The sequence below is a fragment of the Anser anser genome (assembly GCF_964211835.1).
Source record: "Anser anser genome assembly, chromosome: 3".
NCBI classification, from domain to species: domain Eukaryota; kingdom Metazoa; phylum Chordata; class Aves; order Anseriformes; family Anatidae; genus Anser; species Anser anser.
In genome coordinates, this window is record NC_139722.1 from 16759236 (window position 1) to 16780608 (window position 21373).

Consider the following 21373-nt stretch of genomic DNA (forward strand, 5'->3'; position numbering starts at 1 on the left):
TTCTTGCATCCCTAGACTCACTAATTATCACTTCATCATCATGCTCACCTGATTGCCCTACACACACATGTACAACTACAGTCTCTCTGTTACTCAAAATTGAAGGTAGTTGTTACTTTTCCCGTTCACCCATAAGCAGATTCCATTTTATGGAAAATATAAATCGAACTTACTGCAAGAGCTTGTGGGATATTCTGTGCCTTCCAGTCTAGCTTTTCAACATATTTTTAGATGGCTCAAGATCCCTTATTAATACCAACACCTGTCTTTGGATGCTTCTGTATCACTTCACTATAAATAAGTACCATAAATGATGGCACTCAGCTTAGGTTAGCACTGAGGGGTTACATCTGCAGCTGTGAGTAGCTTTAGATATTTTCTCTAAGTCATAATGTAGTGGCAATGTTATTAAGTAACAGTAAACTGCAGTTGCATTGCAAATATTATGTTAGGGGCGAACCTGCTAAAAGTATAAATGTATAAATAGTAACAGGAGAGATTGATGATCTGTCTCTCATGTTATTTACCTTGGTTTGTCTTTCATTTGTTAGAGTGTGCTATGAGCGAGCCACCTTCAGCCCAACGATCCAGACGTTCATCCTTTCTGCCATTTGGCATGGGGTTTACCCGGGATATTATTTAACATTTTTAACAGGAGTACTAATGACACTAGCAGCACGAGCTGTAAGTACCAACCAAGTATCTTCTTAAATAATAAGTAGTTTTGTGAAAGAAAATTGAGACCATGTTCTGTAGTCCAGAGATGTGCTTTACAGATGACACAAACAGTATGTCTGATAGTGTTTACTTTTTATTTATGAGAACAGTGGGAATGATTAATTACAAAGAGGGAGTAATCAGCAGAATGAAGCAATGTACACATCCTATAACATCTTTGTAGCATATCTTTTGTGTAAACTCTTCCTCTCTTGTAACTGATCATGTGTCATTACGCCATGCTAAACAAGGTGTTACCTGGGATCATTCTGAAAAAGTCTCTCTTATCATTGATGATCATTAGCTTGAAATTTGAGGGTTAGTGCTAGATATTTATAGACTCCATCCCCTCCCTAATTTCTGTCCAATACTGTTATAACGATGGTAACTAAAGAATTCTCCCCCGCAACAGCAGATAAACATCTGTAGTGCAGTTACTACTTAAAATTGTCCAACCAGCAGCACAGTAATAATAACAAACTTTGCTGTTGCTATTTAGAGCAAAATGGACCCAGCAAATCTGTCAAAAAATTTCTCACAGTCCTGCTGGAGAAGCTGAATAAGAACAAAGGCAGGTTTTTCAGCTGCTCAAGGGGAAAGAGGAGCAAAATATTCAGATGTCAGCACAGAGCAGAATAGCAGACCGCTTTTCCATTGAAAGAGCCAGGAGACTGAGAAATGAAGCAGACTGCTCTTTCTTGCTGTGATAGCTAGGGGAAGGTGGTACTTCAGATTTAGATTGTTGCTAACAGTAATAAAACACCTGCTTCTCTTACTTCATGGAGATGTGGGTGTAGTCTTTGTTTGACAGAATTGACTCCTTTCTTTAGAATAAGTGTATTTCCCATCTCCATTCCAGTCTCTGTCACAGTGAACTGTGGCATCTGTCAACTAGGGGCAAAAGCCAGGGTTCAGGGACAGTTCACAGGTAGAAGTTGTGTTTTCTCAACAGCGCAAGTCCAGTAAATCAGACTGCTTCCTGCACTTAGTCCTGGGCTTTGCTAGGAAGCTGTGTTGTATTCCCATTTCATACCATCAATCAATAAAATATTGAATAAAAAGATTTTCAGTTTCTGTACAAACAGGTACTTAATACTAACTGGTAAGATATGTTAGAGGCACTTTAGCATGTTTATTATTTAACTCTATTAGCCTTTATTAAGACTGAACGAACTGGCAACTCCAATTCACATTTTCTTCTCCTGCCATGCCTAAATGTGTATTCAACTTGTTTTATTCCCTTTAAGCATTACATGCTTCATAATCAGATGTTTACTATGGGCAATTATAGATTTGTCTTAAATGTCATCCTTCAGGTCCTACAGTACTCCATTTCTCTACAAGAAATTCTGTAAAACTTGGATGAAGCTTTACAGAACTCAGGAGCAAGTCACTGTATGTGGTGATAGGAGAAAGCAGGGGAGATGACAGGCAGCAAGGTAGAAGGGTATGAGGCTAGAATGGCTTATCTTTCTTAGCTTAACTAACAAAGTCTGAGCGGGAATGTGATACGTACATGGGAATATGGGTAAAGAGGGCAAGAAAACTGAAAAAGGGTTTTAATGTAAAGAAGGAAATCAGCATAAGCCAGCCTAGAATTATGTTTTGGCAGGAAGCCTTCAGAGGAGTGGTTAGTGGAACGACCTTTCATGGAGGGCATTAGTTAATTTTCCCCCAGGTCAGTCCTAAAATCTTATTTGTCAGGTGCAGGAACCTTGTTGGAGTCTGGAAGTCAGCAGATGATTGAGATAATTTAGGAGTTATTTTGGAGGAAAATGTAATTAGGAGGAAAATGTAAACCTTAGAGGAATCCATTTTGTATCTGTATTACCAGGAGGGGTTGATGGCATCCCCACTTAAGACACTTGTTTAGTGGACTCATATTAGAGGTTCTGTCTCGTCTTAAACAAAATTGAACTCAAACCTATGCAGGTTTGGGATTTTTTGAAATACCTTTCCTATTCCATTATTCAAACAGGATTTTACAAGCAAAAGAAGACTAAGCATATGAAATAATAAATCTTTTTATAATAGTCCCACTTGATATTAGTTCTTATTAAGATTCCTGACATTTGTCATTAGAACTGACATTTGGAATTTTCTGGTTTCTTTTTTTTTATTTGTTTGGTTTTTGTTTGTTTGTTTTGTTTTTATCCCACTAGTCTTAAAATATATCTTAGCCATTTACATATGTTAGCTGCTTACTACACAGGGGCTTTCAGCAGAAGCCTTCTGGTTTTCATTTACTCCAAAACTTTGTATTTACAAAATGTGTTGGTAGAATAGAATGCCTGCCACATTCAGATAAGTAGTCTAAAGATGCACTGGATTTAGCATGGATGGGTGCTTATACATTCTTTTAATTTGGCTTAAATTCTTAAATAGTTAAAATTCCTGCACCGGATGAAGCATGCTATCCTAAAAGGCAAGGAATTTGAATTGACTCCCTTTGAAGTTAATGTATTTTAAGTATTTTAAATGGACAAGATGCTTGTCCAGACAGTAGCATTTCTATTCATCCTATGAATTTTATGGAAAAATTCTATACAGGAAGATAGCAGTAATTAGTTTATTACTAATCTAACTTACTATTATCTGCTTTTTCAGATAAGAAACAATATCAGACACTATTTTGTTGAATCTCCTACTGTTAAACTATGTTATGATATTGTAACATGGATGACAACTCAAGTAGCAATAAGTTACACAGTTGTGCCATTTGTACTGCTTTCTGTGAAACCCTCTCTCACCTTTTACAGGTAAGCATGTTCTGTTTCCTTTCTCTTTTCTTTAACTCGAAATGGATGTATTTTCTGTGGCAGAAGATTTCTGAATTATATTAGCGATAATTATCAGATTTGTCAGTTGAGCAAGCTATTTGTATTCTAACATGTGAGCTTGGTTTTTATTTAAGAAACAATGAAGTGCTCTTGTTTTCCTATCATAATGGACTTATTTTTTCTTGCAGCGGGAAAATAAAACAAAACCTTTGAGATGAGTTTATGTCCTTGACCTATTTTATATCAAGACTAGATAATGACTTCCTACGAGTAACTTTTTTGAAATAGTAAAGAGATCAATGCAGATTTCTCTTCACTTGGCATCTGGTACTTAAGAAATTTGGTACCATCTCTGATACAGCACTAAATACCATGGGAGACTTTATTTCTATTTCTCCCCTTACTACTTTTTAATTTAAAAAGAAAATATTAATGTTTTGCTTAGATATTTTATGTGAAAAGTACTGTATGCAAGTAGGTCTCCTTAAGTATCTCATAAGATTAGTCAAGAGTTTTGTTGAACTAGTGTTTTTACTTGTTGTTGTGGTTTTTTGTATTTTTTTTAGCTCCTGCTATTTCTGTCTTCATATTGCCAGCATCCTGGTGCTGTTGGTATTTCCATTGAAAAGAACTCAAAAAGGAAGTAAAAAGCATGAAAGCATCCAGCCTGTGTGGTCCAAAAAACTAGAAGAAGAAAATCTTTTGCAAAAGAACAGTTATTCCACAACAAATAATAGTTTCAGTCAGAAAGAAGAAATAACCTGCAGATATCAAGCACTAAAGCAGTGATTGAGAAGTACTATGATGAATATATTTTGTATGTTTTCAGAAACCCATTTTTAGCACCTTTTAAAGGGGTTTGTATTTGTTTGCAAAGATGTTTAGTATGAAAAGAATGCATTACCTAGGAAAATCACATACAATAGCAAGACTGGAAACAAAACAGATTAACCCCTCCCATGCCATGTCCCTGTGGGTCACGCCTTATATGAAGATATTACCATTATTTCAATGGGCACTCAGGACTTGCAGCGTATGTCCATAGGGTCATATGTGTGCCCTTTGCTGAATGTACGTTGTGTATCCCAAGGCACTGATGGGGTGAAATAAAATTGTGTCAATCTAGGGTTAACAAATGGAAATTAATTTTTCCAAATGAATGACTTGCCTTAAACCCTCTATTTACTGAAATATTGTTTCTAAGTGGTATTTTCACAATTTTGTGGAAAGCGTATTTCAAATATATGATCCTATATGCTATAAAGAAGGTAAAAATATGAAATGCAAAGTCATTAGAAGGTTTTCGAACCTCCTCTTTAAAAGGGAATTGCAATAAGCATCTCAGTATTTGGAGGGTTTTCTTAAAGTATCTCAAACAATTACAGTACATTATGGAACTGTAAACTTTACTGATGCCAAATTATAGTTAGGTTTCTGTGATAAAGAGTAATTACACATGACCCTTCTGAATGGATGAAAAAAAAAACACATACACCTGGAGGTTCACCTTTTCCAGAGCTTGACAGCTCCATACTGTTTCTTTTAATTTAAAGTATAAAACCACTACAAAACATCACCAAGTAGGCTTTGCAGCTAGAGAAGGAAAGGCAGCCGTAGGACACTGAAGACATTGTGTAAGCAGCAGGACTTCAATGGAAAAGTGTTTTTACCCTTAAGTACCAGAAATACTTGTTCTAGAATAGAACTATTTTACCAAAAAATGATTTTTAATACTTAAAAACAAAGTCATTTTAAATTTTAAGGCATACAGTAGTTAGTTGATGATGCTTGAGGTATAAAAATGTCAGAATTAACTTGAGATCTAATTCGTATGGTGAAATGTGAAATCACCATGATAACCAAGTTCTGTATGCTTAATCATTGATGGCCCTTTATGCAAAGAAGTATATGAATTAGAGGAAAAGATTTCTCTTTAAATTAGGATTTAAAATGCAGATTTCACATAGTATTTGTGGGTAACAGTGAAAGAAAGAAATCCTTGAGAATATCAGACTAACTGAATTATGGAAGAAGGTCAAGGGAATAATGCATTGGTTATATCTATTCCAGATAATTTGTTGTGGTGATTGTCCCTGCAAAAGTACTGTGTTAAAGGGCTACATATTGCTTATATTCTGTGTTTTCATATGATTTTATTTTAGTAAATCAACTGTTTATCCACATGTTGTACCAGTTTTAAAGCTAGAAAAAAAAATACTACTGGAGAAAAATAATGCAGCTTGTTGGTTAGTAACCTATGAATGAATGAAAAGTTTTATCATACTGTTTTGATCCTGAAATTTTTGATCAAGTATCTGGACTGGTGGGGTCAATATTCCTAATACCAGGGGAACTGTAATGGTCATCAGCAGCCCTCTAGGGACATGACCATGCAGAATTAGTCACAATACTTGTCTGACTTACTCTCTAAAGAACCAAATCCTAAGTCAGGTCAGAGCTGTTTCCTTGCTGTGGTAGTTCTGTGTCTGTCCTTTGTCTCCTTGCTTAAAACTCCAGGAGGAAAACACACTTTTAGAAATTATTACATGTAGGTTAGCACTGCTTAACTGACACAGAAAGGTGGAACTAAATATGGAATGAGTCTTAGGTGGGCAGGGACGTTAAGAGTTTCAGTGACAGCTGTATTATCTTTAAAAGAGAATAATCTGATTTCTAAATCCTTCTGTTGATTACCCAAGTAGACCTCTCCATGGTGTTGCCGTTGTAATCATTTGTCTCTACAAAATGACATTTTTTTTCTTCCATTGTTTATAAGCAAGGGCACACTAATTTCTTTATGCTTATTTATCCTTATTAGAGCTAGAATCAGGAAAGACATTTTCCACTTTCTGCTCTTGGAAGGACATTCACGTTAAATAACAAATAGAACTGCACATTTCTGGGTGGGTGAGTAGATTTTGGGTTGATTCTTTCAGTATTTGCTGCTGTTCGACTTGAATTCCTCTTCTTGTTGGTGCAGGCTATATATCTACTCAAACAAGCAGTTTTGGATGCCAGTACATCTCATGTGCCATTTTTCCATTAATAATCTGGTATTCTCTTCTTGTCTTGGCAGAAGTGCCAATACATGCGAGGGAGGCTTCTGAATTCTTCATTAAGAAATACAAAAGCAATTGCAAGCACTCCCAGAAAATAAGCAGATTTAGGCTAGTGAAGTCCAGTACTTCAGCATGAGTGAATTCACAGATACAGTTTTGTTCAGAACTTACATGCAAGTTAAAACTAATAAGAAAATGTGCTTGCTTTAGCTGGTCACAAGTAGCAAGATACGGGTTTCAAAACTGGACATGACTGGTTTCTGTGTGCAATACAATTAGTTTTTTCTTCATGATTTGAACCCCTTAAATAATTGCAACATAAGAAAATGATGACAATTTTATTTTGCGTAGAATTTCTTTTTAATTGTAGTGTCCTACAATTTAGTTTTTTAAATATCATTGTGGAATATAGAAGTACTTGAAGTACTTGTAACAAAAATTGCTCCTTATGCAGATGAGTTCTCTTGAGGACTACATAAGGAGGTTTTTTGGTTTTTCTTTTAAATGGCAGCACTCTGATATTAGTCAAATTGGGTTTTGGTCATTGTTTTCCCTCAGCTTTGCTAGTGTTCTGCCTTGCTACCACAAATGAAAACGTGGCACTGGATCCTTTTTATTCGGTCAGTCAAAAAGACAAGAGCAGCCAGCCCAGATGCTTTAGATAATCTTCAAGTTTTACACACTTAACTTCCTAATAATGAACTTGAAAGGATGATAGTGATTTACTATTACTCTTGCTGAAAAAAAAAAAAGGTGGAAAGCAAATTGACTAGAACCATTTTGGGCATAAAGGAAACGTGGTTTTCAATGTTCTTTCACTTAACTAATGTATATCGAAAAGACAGAAGTCTTTTCTGTATTCCAGATGAGCACTCTTTGAAAAGTAAATGTAACATATTATTCATAATTTTATGGTGCTTTGCAGATATTTGCCTATTGTGAACAATTCAAAGAGGCACTTAATGAGTTAATATTAGTTACTAAATGTAGTCACCCTGCTAGTAACTATTCACTTGCTTAACCTTTTTTTAACCTTTTATGCTTCTGTATTAATGAAAGAGATATGTGTTATATATATATTTAAAGACTAGTTTCAGTGGTGCCTACTACTGTTGTAATAGGGAAGGCTTTGTTAGCTTTACAGTTACATTATGCCCTTCTTGAGGAAACTTATTCTGTGGCCATTCCTTCCGCTGACATGTAGACAAGGTTTCAGTAATAGGTGACACTTTAAAACATATTATCATGTAAAAAACATTATCATGTAAAAATATTGATATGCATTTTAATATGCTCTTAATAGAAATCATGCTTTAATGAGAAGACTTTGCAAAGAGATCTTTGTGTATTCCGTGCTCTACGCTGACTTGTGATATGAGTTTTACCAGTAGAGTATATCAAATAGTAAAAGAATTTTACACTTATTTAACTTGTTCCCTTTCCCCTGTGGGAATAAGTAATATAAACACAAGCACTAAGCTTGTATGACAGGATGGACACGAGGTAGTTGTGCCCCTTTTACTGGCATTCATCTAGTTGGTTGTAGAACTTCTGATGCAGATGAGATCTGTTTTGCAAACACCCCCTTGTGAGAGCCTGGCCTCCTGTCAAATCAATATCAAAAGTAATTTTAACAGAGTCTGGATTTTTCTCTCGGAAGCTTTGCAAACAAATTGTTGACAATTTGTTTAAGTATACGGGCAGGTGTATACTTGTGTTTGCATACAAATGTGTCACTGTTGCTTACATGTAAACTTTCACGTGTTCAACTTTATAAGTTGACCTTGAGAGACAGAGAAGTTTAAAAGCACGAGCTAGAATAATTTTAAGCTTTTTTTCCTTTACCCTTAACTCTTTCACTTTGTAATTTTCATTGAATTCTGAGAGCAGGTTTGATTTTTTATTTTCCCAGTGAATTTGGAAATGCTGCCATTTATTTTGTAAGGTGATCAGTGTTAGAAAAACAGATGGAAATAAATTTCAGCTTTTTATTATGATGCCAACCCTACATATAAAAACATGTTCTGTGCTGATCCATCACAGCATTTAAGTACACAATTATTCTTTATTTATTTAGGTCCAGTAGCGCTCAGAACAGCACTTGGTATATTTTTAAGTGCTGGCAAAACATTGGCTGGCTGTAAGTGCTGCAAGTTAAACAAGTACTTAAATGCTATGCTGAGTAAGTATCTAAGCAGATACTCTACTGAATCGCACCTACTCTCTGCCCAGATTACCAGATCTGAGGTCTGAATCTCAGCTAATTGGCACCGTTAGCCTTTCCCCTCCTCACAGCTCACAGCTCCCTGCACAGAAGTCCGTGCAGTCTGAGCGTGTCGCATCAGTGGCCAGGAGGGTTTGGCACAGAGTTCCTGGGGTGGCTCACGCTGCTAACGCTACAGGCAGGGCTGGACAGAGGAGCTTCTTGCAGCCCCAGCTGCTCCTGCTCTGCGCTAGACCTGCCTGGAACTGTGGTGGGTGTTGCTATCCTAACCTGGACACTTTGAAAACACCACAAAATACAGGCATCTGCAAAGTTTCCCTGAGATGTTTTAACTTCAAATGTTGCAACGGTTACTTATTATGATTAAAACTAAACGATTATTTTTTTTTAATTTCTTAAAAGCGAGTTTTGAGATGAGCTTTTTGTGTATTTTTAACAAAACCTATCAAGTGTAACAATTTTCACCCCATAGAATAATATCTAAAACATAACCTGCTCACTTCGCAGCTATACAAACGTGCAAAAGCAAATTTTGCCACTTCACCCTCTTCTGTGAGTTAGTTCAGTGTGCAGTGACACAGGCCTGGTTTTGGCTTTAGGCACTTTTAGATGGCCTGGCTCCATGTGCATATCCATATAAACACTTACGAATTGACAAGCTGTAGCTGCCTATGGTGTGCATAAATATGTTTAAAATAGGTCATATCAATATTTACATGACAGTAGCATTGAGCCCGCCGGTTGTATGCTGCATCTGCTGACGTCTGTTCAGCTCTGGTCTTGGAGCACTAAGCGTTCTGCTTCTGGAAGTGCAAACAGAATCTGCTGGTTACGGCTTGAGTGGAAGGTAAAGGGCTTCCTTCAGTTTGGGTTTTCTGCTGCAGACCATGTAGGCAAAATCAGACTGCAGATACATGACTGAAATCTGAGTTGGAAACTGGGCCACTTGTGTAGGAAGCTTTTTCTGTTAATAGTGGCTCAGTCTAGCACCTTATTCCAAAGGAACCTCTGGGCAAGAGACACCTCTGCAGAATCTCCTTCCTTTTGTTCTGAGGGAGAAATACCCCAGGCTGGATTTACATTTAGGTTTCCCCATGATCCGTAGTATGAACAGACAGCTGTGGTCCATGCTTTAGTCAGACTGGGAGGGTACCTTTCTTCCGTCCAAATGGTGAAGATGTAATCTGAGATACAAAAAGTAGTGAAATCTGAGATAAAAAATAGGGTGCCTAGAGACTGGCAATCAGAATAGTGTAACACTACATACTAAAGGTGCAACAATCTTTTGTCACAATAAGTTAAAGGAGTATTTGCCTACGCATATTTTGCCTTTCTATGTGTTTCAGCTCTCTTTACGTCTTTTCTTTGTACCTTTTTTTTGTCCAGTGGTATTGACTATTTCTCTGAAGAACCTTCCGATGTGTCTTACTGTGACAAAGGTGTCAAAAATGATAAATAGTAACTAGGTAGTCATTCTTAAATCCCAGACCTCAGATATATTCTAGATCAGTTAGAAGAGAACATTCAAAATACATTGAATGGAAAAATAGTGTAAGATGGGTGAAAATAGCATTATTCGAAGATGTTGTAATAAGTTATTGAATTTAAGACTTTAAAATACAGAATTACATTATTTCCTGCCTTGGTCACACGTTCAAGGGAATAGTTTTACCTCAATGCAGAAGTAGTAATGCCTCCAAATACCCATATGTTCAGATGAGAAAACACCCCTGAAAGTGTGGATAGCTACAGTATTCCTAAATTTGCCTTTCCTGATTCAGAATATAATGCATTGTCAGTGAATTTCATTTTTATTATTCCAAAATATATATTTTTAAAAAAGTGTTATTTTTCAACAGATCCATAAACTAAGTGTTGGTGTATGGTAAAATTAAAATACCACTGTTAGTTACACTGTGATTGTGATATTTTAATAATTACTTATTTCTAATTTGTCTCAGCAGTGCTGCAGAAGCAGCATGCTGTTATGTTTTAAAGGTGTTTTTAACTTGCCTATAAATGTTTTTTTCTAATTTGTGTCTTTAAATCTGATTAAACTGTAGTTTAAAAAAATGTGAACTTGTTTTTCTAAATTCATTGGTGTCTGTCTGTTTTTAATGAGTGCTAAAAATGGAATTATTTTAATGCAGTTTCTCCTTTATAGATTACTAAGCATCACAACACACACATTTACACTGTTATTTGGAGTATTCTGTTTAAAAATTGTTTTTATCCCATATGTTGTCTGGAGCTGGCATACAAATGTATACATATAATTATTTTTCAGTAGAGCTGGTAAATAGAATTTCAAAGCCAGCTACTTGTTATTTGGGAATTGTACTTACACAACTTTAAAATTCCATCTAAAAGCCTATTGCTACCTCGTGTGCCCTGTTTCTGAACATGACAACTCAAGTTTTTTTTCAGCTGGTAACTTCATAACTAACGAACCAACATCAGTGTTTCAAACAAGTTGCTTATTTAATTGCTGACTCAAAAGAAACAGGACTAAATGTGTACTATACATGTGCATTTCTTTTGCTGGTTGAAACTTCCCTATTAGGACTCCACTGCAAGAGTTGGCAGTGATGTTTTCCCAGTGAGTTCTCCATGGGATACCGAAGTTACTAGCTTGGTAATTAATAACTTATTTCACTGGGGGAGAATTCCTTGCTAGCTTTTCTTTTGTTTGAAACACCTTGGCCTTCATGTCAAATCTTCCTGGTTTGCTCTCAGTCTCCTACTTTATCATTTGGCTCGTTACAAAATGAGTAATGTACTCCACCCCATGATAGCCTCTTCCCATATTAATGCTTTGGTCCAAAGACAAAAATATGCATGTTAAGTGGTCACGATTTTGATCAATTTTGGTTGAGGAAATCAGATGAAGGAAAGAAAACAATTCAAGTATTGTAGTAATTATAATCAGTAGAATAATAAGCTCATTAATCATTAAAGTACAGTAATCATCTTTAATGTTTATTTGTATTGGGCAGATGTTGACATCTGATACAGCTGGGCAATTGTGTGCCTGAGACAAGCTTGTTTACTGTGACAGTTAAACTTTTCAGTTGTTTAAAAATTAAAAATCATACATGGATGAGAGAGGCAAATAAAAAGTTTTTAAATGCACTTGATGATTTTTCGGTGAGTCTTGCTAAGTTTCATCCATGATTTTGGAGTATTATACATCAAAAGAGATCAGACTGGAGAACTGTGGCTGTGATAAAGGAAAAACTGTAAGAATAAGTGGGTAAGAGCACCTCCAGACTTAGATGAGAAAAACGTGTTCCAGTGGGGAAGGAATTAAATACCTGGTTTTGATGAACTGACCTGCTGCTTTTATAAAGTCTCATTGTTTTCATGGTGCTCTTTGAGCTCTGGGTTTTCATACAAGTTTTGTTCAGTTGTACTAATTATTTCATTGAGTCTCATGTGTTTCTAGGCTGTTAATTAACTGGTGAGCCTTACCTCAATCCCCAGCAAGATGACCCCTGCTAATCTCAGAAGCCATTTTGAGGCATTTCAAAGTCAAGAAGGAGACTGGAAGTAATCAGCGTGGATTCACCAAGGGGAAGTTGTGCTTGGCCAACCCAACAACTGTACGATGAAATGACTGGCTCGGTAGATGAGAGCAGTGGGTATTATCTACCTGGACTTCGGTAAGACTTTTAGCACTGTCTCTCATAAGATCTTCACAGAGAAGCTCATGAAGTATGGGCTGCGTGGGCAGTGAGGTGGATCGAAAACTGACTGAACAGCCAGGCCCAGAGTGTGGTGATTAGCGGCACGTAGACTAGTTGGAGGCCCGTAACTAGTGGTGTACGTCGGGGTGAATACTGGGTCCAGTTCTGTTCAACACCTTCATTAATGATCTGGACGGGGTGCACCTTCAGCAAGTTTGCAGATGACACAAAACCGGGAGGAGCGGCTCATGCCATCCAGAGGGACCTCAACAGGCTGGAGGAATGGGCTGGCAGGAACCTCGTGAAATTTGACAAGGAGAAATGCAAGGTCCTACACCTGGGGAGGAACAACCCCAGGCACCAGCACATGCTGGGTGCTGCCTGGCTGGAAATCAATCTCTCAGAAAAGGACCCAAGGGTCCCGGTGGACACCAAGTTCTTTGTGCCTGTGCCACGAGGAAGGCTGATGGTATCTTTGGCTGCATTAGGCAAGACATTGCCAGCAGGCTGAGGGAGGTGAACCTTCCCCTCTGTTCAGTAGTGGTGAGGCCACCCCTGAAATACTGAGTTCAGTGAAGGGCCACTAAGATAACGAAGGGACTGGGGCATCTGTCCTGGGAGTAAAGGCTGAGAGAGCTGGGGCTGTTTAGCCTGGAGAAGAGAAAGCTCAGAATGGATCTAGATGATCTTCAGAGGTCCCTCCCAACCTCGGCCATTCTATGATTCTGTGATCTCATCAGCGTGTAAAAATACCTGAAGGGAGTGTGCAAAGAGGACAGAGCCTGGCTCCTTTCAGTGGTGCCCAGTGCCTGGACAAGAGGTAATGGACACAACTGAAACATGGGAGGTGGCATCTGAGCACTGGGAAATGGTTTTTTGTTTGTTTTTTTATTGTGTGTTTGACAGAGCACTGGGATAGGTTGCCCAGAGAGGCGGTGGGGTCTCCTCCTTGGAGACCTTCAGAAGCCGCCTGGACGTGGTGCTGGGCACCCTGCTCTGGGTGGCCCTGCTGGAGCAGGGGTTGGACCAGATGCCGGCCAGAGGTCCCTGCTAACCTCTACCATTCTGTGTTACTGTGAAATCCTGTAGAAGATGAATAGTAGGAAGGAGAAAAGATACTTTCTTGGCATAAGATTAGGTTATATTGTGCACTGTACTGCAGCAGTTTAGAAACTTCAGCATTTATTACCCTTTTAAAGAGCATCATCAAATATTTCTACGCTGTACAGACTGTGGAAAAATACTACTCCAAGTTGTTAAGTGTCACTGAAACTACATTTGTGATGTGAGTGACAAAAGTATTTGCAATAACCATTAAGAGATTATTCATACATTTAATTTCATACATATTCATTTAAAAAAAATAAATATGAGAAGCGGAGTGCTCTGTGTGAAATCCTAATTGTACTAGATTCCAGCTTCAACCCTTCCATGGGACCACGTTTCATTCTCAGTGTGAATTAATCACTGATGGGAAAATGTTCCTCATGTAAGGGTAGGGTACGAGAGGAAGAGCACAAGACAGTGTTTTGCAGTTCCTCAGATGAGATCAGACGGCACGAGCGTGTCAGGAGTTGGCCAGGCCACAGTGGGACAGCTTTGGGACTGCAACAGTGAGAAGGGAAGAAGGTGAAGCACAGAAAGCTGCCTTCCCTGCCAGCATGTGCAGGTAGGTCCCTGCCTGACCAACTTGTAGCCAGTTTGTAGAACACAGCTCATTTACTGATCGGTGGAAAAGCTAAGGTAATAGAGTGATGATAAGTGACGATGTCATAAAGTTAGACACATATATATATATATTTGTATGAACTCTGGAAACCAGCAATATTTTGAAAATATTTGAAAACCCGTCGATCTGCGGAGGCTGACAGAAGGAGTCTCAGCGGGCAAACACTTTCTTTTATTAACATTTGATGGCAGCACGCCGGGGTGCGGTTCCTCCCGGTGCTCGCCGTGCTCCCCGTCAGCCCGGCGGCCGCACCTCGCCTCGCCGTGAGCCCCAAGCCGCTCCTTTGTCCCGGAGGGCCCCGAGGCGAAGCCACCGGCCCGGGCAGGACCTCCCCTGCCCGCCGCCACCTCAGCCGCGGCCGGCGGCCGTGCCGGGGCGCCGCGGAGCGCCGTGACTCACGGCCGTGAGGGCTCCCGGGCAGGCTTTTTCGGGTCCCCGTTATTACCCGCTCGCAACCGCTTATTAAAGCAGCGGCGGCGGCCCCGCGGGCTTGTTCAACCCGAGGAGGCTCCAGCCAGCCCCGGGACACGAGGCGGGGGGCAGGCGGAACCCTCCCCGGGGCGGTGGCGCCCGCCCCCATGACGCGCCCGCCCGGCAGCGGGGCAGGGAGGCAGAGGGAGGTAAAATGGCGGCCGCGGCCGCTGCCCGGGGGAAGTGAGCGGCGCCGGGCGGCCGCAGCCTCCCCGTCAGGCTCCGGGGAGCCGCCCGCGAGGGGCCGAGTCCCGCCGGCTTTGAGGTGAGCGGTGGCGGTAGGGGGACAGGGGAGGGGTGAGGAGGGCGGGGGGGAACGCCGCCTAACAAAGGGCGCTGCGCTGCGGGGCCCCGCGGCGTCACCGCTGGGGAAAGGGGAACCGGGGGGTGCGGGCATCGCCCCCCGGCCCGGTGCTGAGCCCCAGGGGGACTCAGAGCGGCCTCGGTGTGCCTCGGGCCGGGCCGGGCCTCGTTACCTTCGCTTCTCTCTTCGGGGCGTTGTGGGGGGGACCGGGCATGGCAGTGGGGGTAAGCGGGGCCGCGGGTTGCCCCTCCGTGGCTTTAGGCCGGGGGCTGCTGAGGGGCAAGGTAGCGGAGGGCAAATCCTCAAATTGTGGGGTTAGTCGCCGACACCTTCCCCCTCTCCAAATAATAAAGGGGTGGAAAGATGCAAGGAGTGGGTTTTTTTGTTATTGTTTTTTGTTTGTTTTGTTTTAAGTCGGGTTAGAACGCATAAGTAACCCCCCACGTATTTGCTTGACGTTTATGCTGTTCTGCAACTGGTTGTTTTAAAACAACTCCTTTATTAAGAAACATAAATCTAATCAAAATCGTGTGTGACTACTGCTTCTGGAACACGGCCATATTCCTTTTGAAGTGTTTGTAGCAGAAAGACCTCCATTTCTTGAAGTGGAAGTTAGGTTTTTGTTGTAGGAGGCTGGGTCTAATGAAGCCTTGATCTCATAAGGAGAAATACCCTGGCTTCGTAAGGCGGAGTGAGGTGGTGGTGTGGGCTTTCTTGCTGCACTTGTGTGTGTGTTTTGTATGAATTCTGACAGATTGGTTCATACTGGTTGGTATAATTCCTTTTGAAAAGCTCAGTATTGATATGTTTCTGTTTACTTTCTTTTATTTGAAGTATTTAAAACCTGAAATAGTGTTTAGTAGGATTGAGCATTTTGTGTTTTGTACAGCCATTGAATTATTTTGTAAAATTCAGATGGGCTTAGCAATACCTTATTGTTCGTTGACCATACTCAATTTCTGTCTTAAAGGTAGAGTGATTTCTCTGCCAAGGCGTAAATCACCACTGTCAGGTACTGCATGAAACCTCTCTTTTAGCTGATGATTTTAATGAGGATAGAACATAGACGTATCTCATAGTTGCTATCCAATGACAACGATCTCTTTTTGTCTTAATACATCCTGTGATTCTACAATTCTGCTACATCTTGGCATCTGTCCGGTCTTCTGGATGTAATCCCCAGTCTTGTTTCTCTTAAAAATAATAAAAAAAAATCCCGTCAGTGCAGTGTTTGGAATTGGCAGTTGCCTTGAGTGCATAAGATGGAAGAGATTGGATGTAATGTCTTGCTTATTTCCAGTTTCCCATATCTTTTGCTCTTTACTATAATAATGATTAGAGCCATAGGGGCCTCCTTTTGTGCAAACCTCATTTGGTTCTGTTTGTTACGGGTTTCAGAATAATCATGTCCCCATCTTTAGTTCTCTTTTTGGTTCTCAATGTTTTCTAATTTTACTCTTTGTTCTTTGATATAAAGCAACAAAAAGTGTGGTAATCTATTAAAACATTTCTTGTTTGGCTAGCATGAGTGTGGCTAGGAGAGGTAGAGTAAATGTTCCCGGATAACAAGGAAAAGCCGAAAATCATCATGAGGTCATTAGTCAGACTGGAACTTCAGGCACTGGAGAAGTGGGGTAGGTAGGGTTTCCATTACTTATGGAAACTTAAGATTTGTTGTTTCTTTCTTCCTCAGAGTACCAGAAGGTATTGTGTCCAAAACACATTTCAGCTGTTTCAGAAATCTGGTATTTCAGCAGAATCCTGGTTGTCTTAGTCCCTGTAGAAGGAGTAATTAAAAATACTTACCATTTCATGTGATGCCTGACTTGTTACCTGTTCTAACATTTATGAAATATGCACAGTAGGTATTGAAGGAGTTGTTAAAGATAGGCAGTGCTTGTATCAGAAAGGTTCCCCGCAGGGTGAGCAAAGACCATGTTCCCGTTCTTGTTTTACGTAGTTCTATGCCACTGCAAAGTACAAATTTTCATTAATCTTTCATAACAAATTTTATATATGCAATTCTTCTGTATTCCGTTTCCCTTTAAATTCTAGTTTGGCAGAATGGCATTTCCAGCTCTCCAGGGCGAGATTCCCCATAATTCCAAGTCTGATTTCTGCACATCAAGATTTCAGCAGCACCAGTTATTTCTTTTACAGTTATCTGAGAGATCTGTTGCAGCACTGCGTGTTGGGAAGGTAGCTTTAATATCAGGAATAAAAGGAAACATCTTAAAAAGAAGGTGACTATCTTTTTTTTTTTCATAAAGTGTGCATTTTATGTAAGTCACTATGATCCTTAGCTATTGTAAACAAAGAGTCTCCTCAGTAATGTTAATGTTTGAACTTGGTGGTCACAGCTCACAAAATAACCAAAAATTACGGAAGAGAGCTATGAAAAAGATGGTATTTCAAAAGTTTAGTGTGTAGTAATATTAATCCTTTCGATGCAGGTAGAAGCTGATACAAAATACTGAGAGAACGTAAAAATCTACAGGTTAGAACGATCAGGACCTCTGCTGTCAGTATTGTTGCAGTTGAGAGACTAAAGTTTAGTAAATCAGCAAATTTTTGCAGTCTTTCCAAAACGGCGATAACATCTGCTTCAGCTCAGGATGGGAGAGCCAGTTAATGAAGCACAAAAACAGGTTAATCCTTGTGCAAATGTTACCTTCACCTGAGCGTTTGTGCGCTTAGCGTGTCTTTTCCTTGCTCCTGGTGTGTTCTTAGTCGTACAAAGTACCAGGCTTTGCTGCCTAAGCGTGTTTTTTTTTTTTTTTTTTTGAAATTTCCAGGCTTATAAGTTAGGATGGTGAATGAAGAGGAGGTTCATCAGCTGGAAATTGGTTTGGTTCTGCATGGGTGTGGGGGGAAAACAAACAGAATTAATCCTGATGGGAAAGGGGATCAACTGCCAAACAGGTTTCCTGATTTTAATGATGGAAGCAGGGGTATAGGTTGTAGAAAATACTTGTGCTGTGTCAAAAGAAGGAAGTAAATATTTTTAATTGAGCAATTTCTCGCTGGATGTACTGGGTGCTCTTGGACAGTATTGTTTTTGCACTAGAATTACCAAGCTTGGCAGGGGTTAAGTTCTCATTTGGTAAAGGAAGTGCTGTTGAGGTGTGGAGTGGTGGTAGGGTGTTTATTTTATATTTTGAAATGAGTAGGAATGCATGCAGGCTTCATGAGCTTTTACATTTGAGGGGCTGGGATGAATTTAACTTTCCTGTCTAGGGACAGTACCTCAGTCTTGATTCAAAGCATTTCCAATAATTTGAAAGAAACCTTCAGCATGGGGGGAAATCACATCGTAATGTCTAGTGCCCCTGCAGACTTTGAGCACTGCGCATAATTTTCATAACAGTAAAAACAAACACATTTAATAATAGGGTGGACGGTGATTGTGCTCAGCTGATAGGGAGTTGGTGTAAAATACCATGAACAAGCTTCAGCATAAGTTCAGGCATGTTTATTGTTGAAGAAAAACAAATGTGAAACATCTGAACATCTTAACACTAACCTCTTCTATATGTGTGTGTGTATATGTGTGTGTGTGTTGGTGGCTTTTTTTGTGTGTTTCTTTTTTTTTGTTTGTTTAGTTTGCTTTAAGGATGAGAAGAACACTAACCCATATATTCAGCTGATGAAGCCAGGTTGTGTTTCTTAAATGGAAATTCATGTTGCTGACTTGCTAAACAGTGCTTTCCTAGAGCCTCGTGGTGATCTTGATCTTCTGGACACTGAAAATCTTGCCTGAAAAGTGTCAAGTGAAAGCATGAGGATGTGGAACTCAGGGTTTTAATATCTAATTTTTGCTGTTCTTGTCTTTAGAAAGTAGACCATTATTAGCTCTAAGAAGGGACTATTTTGTGACAGTGAAGCATAAATGACAAAGACTGTCAGTATCATCATTGGAGATGGTTCACCCCAAAAAGACTGTGACTATTTAAAAGTAGTATTAACAGAGCGTTTGCAAATGCAGCTCTGGATGTGCTTTAGCATGAGGTGCTTTGCTGTCAGTCAAAGGCTTAAGGTGCACCTAAGGATTCAGACCTACATTAGGGCAGAAGCTGTGCAGTTTTGATAACCAAGAAATCAAGTAATGATTTCTGGAGCCGTGTGCTTATCTACGGTGCCTTTGCCTCTTTGAAACGTGGCGGTAAGGAACATGAAGGAGAGAACTTGCCTTTGAGGGACAAGGGCTGCTGAATATCCTTTTCCTTTGCCAGTAAACTTTCAGCTGGTGTGAAAACATCTGATTGCAACTGCACGGTAAAATATGCTCGGTAAGAGACTGTAATCATGTTTTGCTGATGTTTTTAAGTGAATTTTTCCGTTTACTATTTGGTGGGGAAGGTAGCATGAGAGCCAAGGCACAGCTATGGGAGGGAAGCCGGGAAGCAGCACGGGGAAATTGGCAAGTGTCTGTGCCAGCCCTGCAGCTAGTGGCAAGTTGCATGTCATGACTTTCCATCAGAATATGTTTTAAAGCATCAAAAAAGACAAAGATGGAAGACATCCAGGTGCCCCAGTGTGAACATCAAGTGTTGTTTTGGTTGCCCAAGAGAGACGTCTGGGTAGGGCTGGAGGGGAGCAGCAGGTCACGAGGAGGCACACTCTTCTGGAATGGCAGCCGGGTGCCAGGCAAGATGCTGACTTTTCTGCTATTTTGGTATCTAAAATGACAGTAAGTGCCCATGTGTGGGCACTGAATCACTCCGATCACTCCAGTTCTTTTCAGCCAGTTGTTTTTGTTGTGGTTTGTTGTGTGTTTTTTTGTTTTGTTTTGTTTCTCTTTAAGTTAGCAGCCTCTCAGTTAGCACTTGCTCCTCCTACCAAAACAAACACCCGAAAAACCAAACCCAAACCAATTATGTGATGCCACTGTTGTACTGTTTATCCCCCTTTGTGTGATGGTACTGAACTGTTTGGTAACAGGGCATGCCTTCTGTGTTTGCCTGTCTTGGGGCAGAGGCAGGCTGTTTGTGCAGGACCTTGTAAAATTGTTGCTGGGCTTTGTGTGCCAGATCTGGACTTCTTTGGAACAGTTTTTAGGTTTGGCTTTAAAATAATGTCTGAACCATGCAATTTATTTTTATTTTTATTTTTTTAATTGCAGCCTGGGTTATAAACCCAAGTTTAGCGGTGTGATTCACAGGCCCTTCTTTCCCTCTCTCCTCCCTCTGATGTTCCTCTTCTTCCATCCCTACAACTTACACATTTCGGAGCTTCCTCTGGCACTGAACCTTTGTGTATCCCTCCAGTCCTTCTCCACGCACCCAGAGCTGCTGTCATTTTAACTGAGCCCGTTTGCAGCTTTGCTGGCATTTTTCTGAACCGGGCGTTTCTGTGTCAAAGTCCTCTGGCGGCTGCGGTGCTGCGAGCGAGCTCAGGTTGTGTCTAATACGTCCTGACAGCGGTGTGCGTTTGTCTATATATATAACTCCACTGCTGCAGGAGGAAGGATGGCGTGATAGTGTTACAGTCTAAGCAATTTAAACTGGAGTTAATTACTTAATTCAGATTTAGAGATTTATATCAACTTCTCTGCTCTAAACTTAGGGAAATTCCTGCTAGCTGCTTCTTGTCTGATTTTTTTTTTTTTTTTTTTTTGGCTCATGTTCATTTTCAGTTGGGAGTGTAGGAAAATTTGCTAGCTGCTTTTATGTGAAAATAGAAGTTAAAGAATTTGCCTGGGAAAGCCACGGGGTTTTGGCTTCTGCCTGGTGGAGAATAACCTAACCAGCAGGCTTCAGCTAACACCAGCCTTGAGTTTTTCTTCTATTCTTACAGTGCTGTTATGCAAGAAAAAGCCACAGAGTGCAAACATGTCATCTGTGGGTGAGGAGAAAGGTGGTGGTGGGGGGGTCCATGGAGTCCTGCATTTAGCCCTACAATGTGTTCTGTACCAGTGAAACTTAACTGAGACGCAGAATGAATAAAATAAACTTCTGGAGCTGTGGGTGTCTGTCTGGTGCAGTGGTGCTGCTGGTTCTTTCAACTTCCTAGCTCACGGCTTCATAAGAAGTCTTATTGTTCCTAATGTTCTGTCTCAACCAAGAGCAATCTCCCGTGTCTTAGCTACTAAAGGTCAAAAGAAGGATACAAGCAGTCAACAGAAGCTATGTTGAGTTTGAGCAGTAAGCTAACAACGTGCCATCACATGCAGGCATGGCTGGATGAAGTAGATGATAACTCGTGTAATAAATGGTGTTCCTCAAAGTTCTCTATGGCTGTAATTTAGATATTTGCACTGCGTTTCATTGTGTTGAATGGTCTCAATGTTCTGCTTATCTGCTTGAAGGATAAGGGTTGTGTTCTAAACAACTTGTACACATCTCTAGGGTGTACAGGTATTCCCCTAATGTTGTACATGCAGAAAAAATATATGCAAATGAAA

General features: G+C 40.1%; 2 protein-coding genes across 5 annotated transcripts in view; both read left to right on the forward strand.

Annotated features, from left to right (window-relative positions):
• The window catches only part of MBOAT2 (membrane bound glycerophospholipid O-acyltransferase 2), a 100586-nt gene extending 89727 nt beyond the window's left edge, over positions 1-10859 (forward strand). Inside the window, exons 11-13 of the mRNA XM_083828270.1 lie at positions 552-684; positions 3325-3476; positions 4064-10859. Coding sequence (XP_083684396.1) covers positions 552-684; positions 3325-3476; positions 4064-4286 — 508 coding nt within the window. The 3' untranslated portion in view covers positions 4287-10859. The remainder of the gene's footprint in view (positions 1-551; positions 685-3324; positions 3477-4063) is intronic.
• Positions 10860-14735: 3876 nt separating this feature from the next.
• The window catches only part of KIDINS220 (kinase D interacting substrate 220), a 73426-nt gene continuing 66788 nt past the window's right edge, over positions 14736-21373 (forward strand). Inside the window, exons 1-2 of one of the 4 annotated variants that reach the window (XM_083828272.1) lie at positions 14739-14931; positions 17026-17213. The gene's annotated coding sequence lies outside the window, so the exon portion shown is untranslated. Of the gene's footprint in view, positions 14932-17025; positions 17214-21373 lie in introns of all 4 variants that reach the window. The other 3 variants (XM_083828274.1, XM_083828273.1, XM_083828271.1) reach the window with 3 other exon arrangements.